Here is an 8,755-nt window from a genome sequence, read left to right as displayed (position 1 = left end):
ACAAGTGCACTCAATCACCTGACGAAATGAACCACCATGTCCGTCCTGTGCTCCTGGTGTATCCCCTGCTCAAGTCTAAACTGAGCACCTGTAGTTTGCAAAAACACTGCATTTGGGGTCAGAATATGTCTTTCCCTCCCCGCGCCCCGCCCTCGTTTGGGTTTGCAATAATGTAAACGTAAAGGATCACGGTTGTTGCCTGGACTTTAGGTTCTAGTTTTCCCGCCATTCTCTCCTTCTGGACTCTCCAGGCTCCTGAATGTAAAACCAGTCAATTAGAAGCCAGCCAAGCGAAAGGCATCGGTCTTCCCGGCCCTCGCAGCTCCACTGAGCTGGTCCGGGAAACCCTAAGGGCTGGCAACAGGATCAGATTCAGGGACGCCATTTGGGATGCGGAAGGGCTGGCTTGGGGGCTCAGGCAATACACCAGCTTCGCTCCTCCCCGGACGGGGCGGGATTGGGAAGTCCCGCCCAGCAGGCCCCGGCCTGGGGCTGCCCTAAGGGCTGCTCCCGCCTCCTTCCTGCGACCGCGACCCTGGGATTGAGTGTGGGTCCCAGGGGCAAGGGGAGGGAGCGGGCAGAGGCAGGCGGGTCATGCCCTGGTCGTCCCGCGCCGTTCTCCTTCGGGATCTGATCTTGGGCGTTTTGGGCACCGCCGCCTTCCTGCTCGACTTGGGCGCGGACCTGTGGGCCGCCGGCCAGTATGCGCTCAGCGGCCGCTACCTATGGGCCGCGCTGGTGCTGGCGCTGCTAGTCCTCGCATCGGTGGCGCTGCAGCTCTTTAGCTGGGTCTGGCTGTGCGCCGACCCCGTTGGTCTGCACGAGTCGCAGCCTCCCGGCCGCTGCTTGGCGCTGCTGCACTTCCTGCAGCTGGGCTACCTGTACAGGTAAGCGCTGCGCTCTCGGAAAGGGGAGGGAGATCGGTACCTCCTGCACCTGGGCTACTAGTAGTAGAGGCGAGACTCCTGACACCCTGAAGGGGGTGGGAGAGAGGATGGACGCCAGAAGAGGAACCAGATCTCAGCAGCTGAGCCTCCAGACCCTTAAGGAAAGAGAATCCAGGTCTAGAGTCCCCAGAGCTTATCTAGCCCTACCCTTCAGGTTCCGGTGGAGGAAAGCGGTGTTCAGGGAAGAGGGAAAGAGGGCTTCGCAGTCAGATTTTCTGGAGTCCGTGTCTGGCTATGCCACCTTCCTTTCTGCGTTTCTCTGAGCCTCAGTGTTCTCCTCTATAGAAAGAGGCAGTTGCGGAGAGAGAGGTCTGGCAGGCAGGTCAGTTGTGAGGAGTCAATGGAAGGAGTAGGAAGGTACCTCAGGTTGTGCTGGCACTGTTCAGCGCTGCTGTTCCTTTTAATCCTGAGCAGGGCCTTGGGCAGGTCACTGACTTCTCAAGATCTGTTTACTCATTGCTGCAATGCCTACTTCTCTTTTGTGAGGATTAAATGAAATGGCACCTGTAAATTGTCCTGGCACAGTGTAAGCATCCAACAAATGTCAGCTAGCTTCATGATTATGTGGGCCACCCTGTGAGTTTCAGCAGCCCTGAACCCCCAGAGCATGCTCATTCCCTCTCTCCTTTTCTTTCCCAGTTGTGTGCTTCTCCCTCAACACTGGCTTCCCATCCCCAGATGGAGCAAGAGGGCAGAGGTGTGCTGGGCTCCCTAATGAACTCCTGTAATCCCAGTGATTTGGGAGGCTGAGGCAGAAATATCAAACATTTGAGGCCAGCCTCTGCAACTAAGAGAGCCCCAAAGCAACTTAGCGAGACCCTGTCTTAAAACGAAAAATAAAAAATAAAAGGACTAGGGATGTGGCTGTGGTAAAGTGCCTCTGGTTCAATCCCCAGTACCATTAAAACAACAACAACAACAAAGAGATCATGCAGTTTGACTTATCTAACACCCCTGGAGCCAGCCAGGGCTGGGCACAGGCTGGGTTTCCGAAAATATATGCAGACTATGCTCCTTTTTAGAATTAGCAGGGGCCTGTAGAGACAGCGAAACTGAAATCAAAGGGTCAAAGCCATGCCATGAAGTCAGGACTTCATTGTGTGGCCTGGGTTAGGATGGCTGGAGGCGAAATCTGCTTTGAAGTCCATTTTTACAAATTCTATTAAGATCTTGCTTTGACAAAGCTGCATGGAGTCTCCAGAAGTAGAGAGAGGAGCTTTGATGTTGCCATTTTTCGTGAGGAACTGCAGGAGACACCAGTAAAACCCTGATGGGTATGGAGGGGCACAGTATTACTGTCCCGGAGGCCTCACTGGGCCTGCGTTCATGAGTGCTTCATGCATCTTGCCTTCTCCTGTTTCTGCTGACTTTTGGCTTGAAAATAGGGTCTCTGTTCCTGCTCGTGACAAGGCTGAAGTGGGGGCTTCTGTTGAGGCATTAGAGGACCAAAGGCAGAAGCTCCTATGAGGGAGAGCCCCAACAGAGCCCTGCCTGCCTGTCGCTCAGTGTGTATCAGGTCTATAGAGGCAAGTGACAGCTGGCATCTGATGAATGAATTTGCATGGAGGGAATGGACTCTCCCCCTAGAGCCAAGTGAGATCAGTTCTGGGTGCAGAACTACTGTCCCCTCAGGCCAATTAATCCCTGAGGCCTGTGTGGACAACCTTAATTCTGCCCTAGTCTCTATCCCCACCCATCTGGGCCAGCCCTGCACCCCCCATTTGTCCCTGGGCTGTTTCAGAAATCTCTCTTTTTTTGGGGGCTGGGGTTACTAGGGATTGAACCCGGGGTATTTTTTCATTGAGCTGTATCCCCAGTCCTTTTTATTTTTTATTTTGAGACAGGGTGTTGCTAAATTGCTTAGGGCATTGCAAAATTGCTGAGGCTGGCCTTGAACTTGGAATCCTCTATCTCAACCTCCTGGGTCACTGGGATTACAGGTGTGTCCCACTGTGCCTGGCTCCAGCATCCTCTTAAAATGGGATTTCTGCTCCACTGTAACTCTTCCCACCCTTCCTCCTTGCCCCAGCCAGTGTCTTCTAGAGCACAATCTGATCCCATGTTGCCCATGCTCAGAAGCTCTCCATAGTTCCTTGCCCACAGGATCCCAGGAGATTCTTAGGCATAGTAAAAGTGAGAACCACTGCCTTGGACAACTTTATAGCATGCCTTTCAAATTCAAACAGTTTTGGGTCCCTTTCTGATTCCCTCACTGCTAGCCGCTGCCGCTGCTGTTGCTTCTTTTTTTTGTGTGTGTGGTGCTGGGGATTGAACCCAGGGCCTTGTGTATGCGAGGCAAGCACTCTACCAACTGAGCTATATCCCCAGCCCCACTACTAGCTTTTTGATGCCATTTCCCCAGATGTAAAATGGGGCTCTTGTGAGGGGTAAACAGAACAAGGTTTGTGATGCTCTTGGGGCAGCGCCTAACCAGCAGGACTAAAAGTTGTGTTTATCCCAATTTATAGATGAGGTTCAGAGAAGTTAGGTAGCTTGCCCAAGTCCCTCTACCATGTGAGTAGACAAGTTAGGATCAGAGACTGTCTGCATCTGCCAGATGGGTAAGAGGCTGAGGAATTCCCTGGACGCTGACCTGGCCCTGTGGGCATCTGTGTGTGCTGCCTAGATGCCTGCAGGGGCTGCAGCAGGGGCTGTTGGTGTGGCAGCAGGAGGAGCCTTCCGAGTTTGACCTGGCCTATGCCGACTTCCTGTCCTTGGACATCAGCATGCTGCGGCTCTTTGAGACCTTCCTGGAAACGACGCCACAACTCACACTGGGGTTGGCCATCGTGCTACAGAGTGGCCGCGCTGAGTACTACCAGTGTGAGTACCAGGCCACCAGCTGGCCTTCCTTTTATGGATTAGCAGAATTTCCCTTCAATGTCAGCAATATATTTGCTTTTTTAGAATAACTGTTGAGAAAATAGGAGACCAAACTTTAGACAGTGGATCTGGGTTCAAATCTAAAGTTAATCTTTAGCTGCATGAGTATGGAAGATTGTATAACTTCTCTGAATATCAGTTTGGCCTCATCTGAAAAATGGATATAATGTATGATCTTGCCAGGTGCAGTGCATATGCTTATAATCCCAGCTGCTTAGGAAGCCTGGGCAGGAGGATTGCAAGCAAGACGCTGCCTCAAAATGAAAAATAAAAATGGCTAGGGATATAATTCAGTGTTAAAGTACCCTTGGGTTTAATCTGCAGTACCAAAAAAAAAAAAAAAAAAAAAAATCCTACCTCATAGAACTGATGAAAGGGGGTGCTACATATAATGCTCAGTGGCACATAATAAATCTTAATTATAATTTTTATTACTTTGATGATATTAGATAAAGCATGTAGGGTACCTGATATATAATAAGCAACTTGTTATTCAATAAACAATTTATTGAGTACCTTCATACAGTCAAGTTTTTATTGAGCATCTCTTCTGTACCTGTCACTGTGCTGAGGACACAGCAGTGAGTAAGACATGCGGAGCCTCTGCCCAGCCAGGATGAGTGACTATAAACACAAGTAGTTACAATAAATGTGCTGAGTGACTGGAAAACAGAGGCAGGTGGCGGAGGCTGGCAGAGCCTCAACAACCACTGGGAAAGTTTGTGTAGTAAGGAGCCTTGGGAGGCTTTCTCGGAAAAGGGAAGTAACTTGCCCAAAGTCAAGGGTGGCCACGCTAGACTCCAACTCACAGCTCATTCAGAGTCCAGTGCCTCCGCTTTGCCTTTGCCACCCCTGTACATCCCGAAGCCCCCTGCTAAAAATGCCACAGCCTCCCAAAGAACCCAGTCCCCACCCTGCCATCACTTTCAGTGTGACACAGGAGTCCATCTTCACTTTATACCAGAGGAAAGAGGTATAAAAGGTGAAGTGACAGCCTGGGTCAGTCAGCATTCATTGGGTGCATTTTTTCCCCCTATTTTAAGGTGCTAAAATATCTAGGACCAGAGCCAAGTGGAGACAGACTATACCATATGTTGGGTGGAGGAGATTGATTTTTCAACTTTTTATTTAGCAAACATTATCCCAGGTGAGCAAAATCTGCCTGCCTGCCTGCCTTTTGCAGTACTGGGGACCAAACCCAGGACCTCACACCTGCTAGGCAAGCACTTTACCACTGAGCTACATCCCCATCCTTTTTTATTTAATTTTTTTTTTTTAAATATTTATTTTCTAGTTTTCGGCGGACACAACATCTTTGTTTGTATGTGGTGCTGAGGATCGAACCCGGGCCGCACGCATGCCAGGCGAGCGCGCTACCGCTTGAGCCACATCCCCAGCCCGTTTTTTATTTAATTTTGAGACAAGGTCTTACTTAGTTGCCCAAGTTGGCCTCAAACTTTTAATCCTCCTGTCCCAACCTCTCTAGTAGCTGGGATTATAGGTGTGCACCACTGTGTCCAGCCAGAATCTGTTCTCTACCCTCCAGGAACTTAGAAATAAGGAAGTAAGTAATAATTAGTGTGATCAGACTCCATGCAGAAGTGGGTGGGGTATTATAGAGATACCCAAAACAAGGAGTGTGTGGGCTGGGTGACCCCAGTGGATATTCAAGCTGGGGCTTGTAGGGTGAGGAGGAGTGGGTCAAGGGAAGTGAGGCATGTGCTTCTGGCTTTACTAATAAACTAGACAAGCTTGTCAAAAGTCACAGGCTGTGGCATGCTGGACAAACTGGAAAAACTTTAGCCCTGCTCAAACCTAGAAGGTGGGTAGTTGGAGACAGGGATGGCCACAGATCTGATGGGTATATGATAGGTTCCCAATAAACATTTGAGTGAATTAGGTGGATGGGAAAGGGGAGGAAGCATTCTAGAGACATTTCAGGGCTGCTTCCATCTTTCCTTGGAGGTCCTAGTGCTTCCAGTCCAGGTTGGGCAACGAGGATGTGGGATAAATATCTTATCGTCAGCTTCTGGATCTTGGGAAAACAAGAGCAAGGTCAGGGTGTCCATGGAAGGGAGCAGAGGGGAATGAGGAGAACTTCTGCCATGCTACAGGGATATCTCTTCTCTCTGACATGGAGAAATCAGCCCCTTTCTGATGACTGATTTTCAGACCCAAGAAAAGCTTAAGCTCTTCTGAGAAAGGAATGGTTATGGGGCCTTAGAAGATGCTCAGGGTGCAGCCAAGGCCCAAGGGTGCCAAGTTTCATACCCTCCCATTCTTGAAAGATGTCCCAGGATAGCACCTAAAGTAAAGCCTCCTGGTGAGGTCAGGCTACACAACTGAATCCCTGCCCTCTGGTTGTGTGAACTCACTGAATGTTCTGGCACTGCAGTTTTCCCGTCTACAAGTGGGGGCATTCTAATACCCAACTCAGGGCTGCTGGCAGAACCCCCAGGGTACCTGTGTGCCTGGGGATGCTAGGCAGGCTGCTCACAGAGCTCACCTGTTTCCTCTTATTCTTTATAGGGCTTAGCATCTGCACATCCTTCTTGGGCATCTCATGGGCACTGCTGGACTACCACCAGGCCTTGCGCACCTGCCTTCCCTCCAAGCCCCTCCTGAGCCTGGGCTCCTCTGTCATCTACTTCCTGTGGAACCTGCTACTACTGGGGCCCCGAGTCCTGGCGGTGGCCCTGTTCTCAGCCCTCTTCCCCCACTATGTGGCCCTGCACTTTCTGGGCCTGTGGCTGGTGCTGCTGCTCTGGATCTGGCTTCAGGGCACAGACTTTATGCCAGGCCCTGCCTCTGAGTGGCTGTACCGGGCGACAGTGGCCACCATCCTCTATTTCTCCTGGTTCAATGTGTCTGAGGGCCATACCCGAGGCCGGGCCACCATTCACTTGGCATTCCTCCTAAGTGACAGTGTTTTGCTGGTGGTCACTTGGGTGACTCATAGCACCTGGCTGCCTGTCGGGATCCCATTGCACATGTGGCTTCCCTTGGCCGGTGTCTGCTTACTTTTAGGTCTGGCTCTGCGCCTTGTCTACTACCGCTGGCTCCACCCTAGCTGCCGCTGGGAGCCTGACCGGGTGGATGGGGCCCGAAGTCTCTCTCCTTTGCCACACAGTCAGCTGCCTCAGAACAGGCGTATGATTCACTTGGCTCAGAACTTTTTCCCCAAGGCTAAGGATCAGGCTGCTTTGTCAGGGAAGGGAGAGGTGAATGGGGTCCTTTGAGGCAGGGTCAGACCAGCCTAGGGAGTTCACAGTGTAATAAAATGAGAAGGCCTGGGCCCTGGAGGGCCAAGGGTGCCAATTATTATGTAGGAGACACTTTTCTCCTTTTCCCCAACCAGTATAGCTGGTGTCCCAGAGCTTCCCATGGCTGGTATTTTCACCTTTCAAGTAATTGGTGGAAGTGCCATGCCACCCTTGTTTTCCTGATCTTGCCTAGAAGGCCCCAGGACACCTATGGGCTGGCTCTCTGGAATTTTTCCCTGCACTACCCCATTTGTTCAGTTCATTCAACAAATGTTTACTGAGAGCACTTTATGTGCTGGGAACATTTTTCTAACTGTGGAACCAGCTGCTGCTCTATAGTTTCATCCTCTGCCTGCTCCAGCCAATCCTGAGTAGGATCTCAAAGGCTGGTGGACCAACTCTGCACGGCCCCTGCCAGCACCTCCAGGGTCTTAGCACAGCTGTTTCAGCCTTGGCTCCTCCAGGGGCTGCTTTTTGCCCAAGTGCCTTGTGGGCCTGTGGTCTGGACCATGCACAGCCCATTGAGTATTTTTATTCTTTAACCAGTGTACCTCCTACCTCAGAGTTGATGTGAGAGGAAGAGAATGTGTATATATACGTGTTGCTGCCAGTGAGGACACGTGTTATTTTTGTTTAACAGTATTAATATGTTATTATTAAAAACTTGTGCAATCCTCTGGTCTGTGTCGTTAAAGTCTACTACCTCTCCTGGAAAAAATGGATCAGGGATGTAGAATCACTTAAAATTGGAACACTCCAAATTTCAGGAGCTGGTGAGCCAGCCCACACATTCAGCAGGGAATCAAAACCTGGATCTGGGTGGACTTGGTGCTTTCTCTTACCACGGCTCTGCTGCTGGGCCTAGCGGGAGCAGCTACAAGCATCTTTAGGATTAGGAAGTATGAGAGACCAGGTGCAGAAGGTTCTTTGTTGGGAGCTCTTTGAGGTTATATTCCTTGGAGAAACAAGGAATAGGAAGAGGACACTGGAGTCTGAGAAGACGGTTTTGTTATCACTGTGATGGCATCTGGAATAGTTTAGTTCTGTTATTCATTTATTATAGTAGAGAGACACAATAAACAGGATTACTTATTAAGATAGTGTTAAGTGCTAAAAGAAAAATAGAGCAGGGCGGGGAAGGTGTTTGTATGTTGGGAGTGGGAGTTAGAAACTTTAGAAAGAATGGCCAAGAAAGACCTCCCTGAGGAACTGGTAATCCCTAAAGATGAGGGAGAGAAGCTTTAGTAGTGACTGTAGCCTGTTGCTTATAAATGTGATAAGGAGCAGGACCTGGAGTCACTATTAAGGGAAGATTGCAAACACTGTTCCTGAAGACTGCCGTTCCGCTGGATGAAGGAGGACTTATAGTGGTGTTGGCCTGAAGCTGAGGATTACCCAGAGCTGAAGGCTGGCACCAGGAAGAGGCTCCTGGAAGATGTTTTAAATAGAATGTTATAGGAAGAAAAAATTTTGCAAATCCTACAGTCTTTGAGACTTCTGAATTTCACAGACCAGTCAAAAGGCTAACATGAGAATGGGCATGGTGGTGTACATCTGTAATTGCAGTGACTAGGGAGACTGAGGCAGGAGAGTTGAAAGTTTGAGACCAGCCTGGGCAACATAGCAACACTAGGTCTCAAAATAAAGGGCTGGCCAGGTACA

The 8,755-nt window shown here is 50.1% G+C and overlaps 1 protein-coding gene across 1 annotated transcript; it reads left to right on the top strand.

Annotated features, from left to right (window-relative positions):
- Positions 1 to 472: 472 nt before the first annotated feature.
- On the top strand, positions 473 to 7,764 carry XKR8 (XK related 8). The gene is made up of 3 exons (XM_081308431.1): positions 473 to 887; positions 3,574 to 3,770; positions 6,360 to 7,764. The coding sequence occupies exons 1-3, from the start codon at positions 595 to 597 to the stop codon at positions 7,067 to 7,069; spliced, it is 1,200 nt and encodes a 399-aa protein (XP_081164557.1). The 5' UTR covers positions 473 to 594; the 3' UTR covers positions 7,070 to 7,764.
- Positions 7,765 to 8,755: the final 991 nt, after the last annotated feature.

The sequence above is a fragment of the Spermophilus citellus genome (assembly GCF_964194105.1).
Source record: "Spermophilus citellus genome assembly, chromosome: 9".
Lineage (NCBI taxonomy): Eukaryota > Metazoa > Chordata > Mammalia > Rodentia > Sciuridae > Spermophilus > Spermophilus citellus.
This window is presented reverse-complemented; position numbering and strand designations above follow the sequence as displayed.

Bases quoted from the DNA above. Each gene is read 5' to 3' on its own strand.
- XKR8 (XM_081308431.1), top strand. From the start codon at position 595: ATGCCCTGGTCGTCCCGCGCCGTTCTCCTTCGGGATCTGATCTTGGGC. The intron at 888-3,573 runs GTAAGCGCTGCG...TGTGCTGCCTAG, and splicing joins CAGCTGGGCTACCTGTACAG to ATGCCTGCAGGGGCTGCAGC. The intron at 3,771-6,359 runs GTGAGTACCAGG...TATTCTTTATAG, and splicing joins CCGCGCTGAGTACTACCAGT to GGCTTAGCATCTGCACATCC.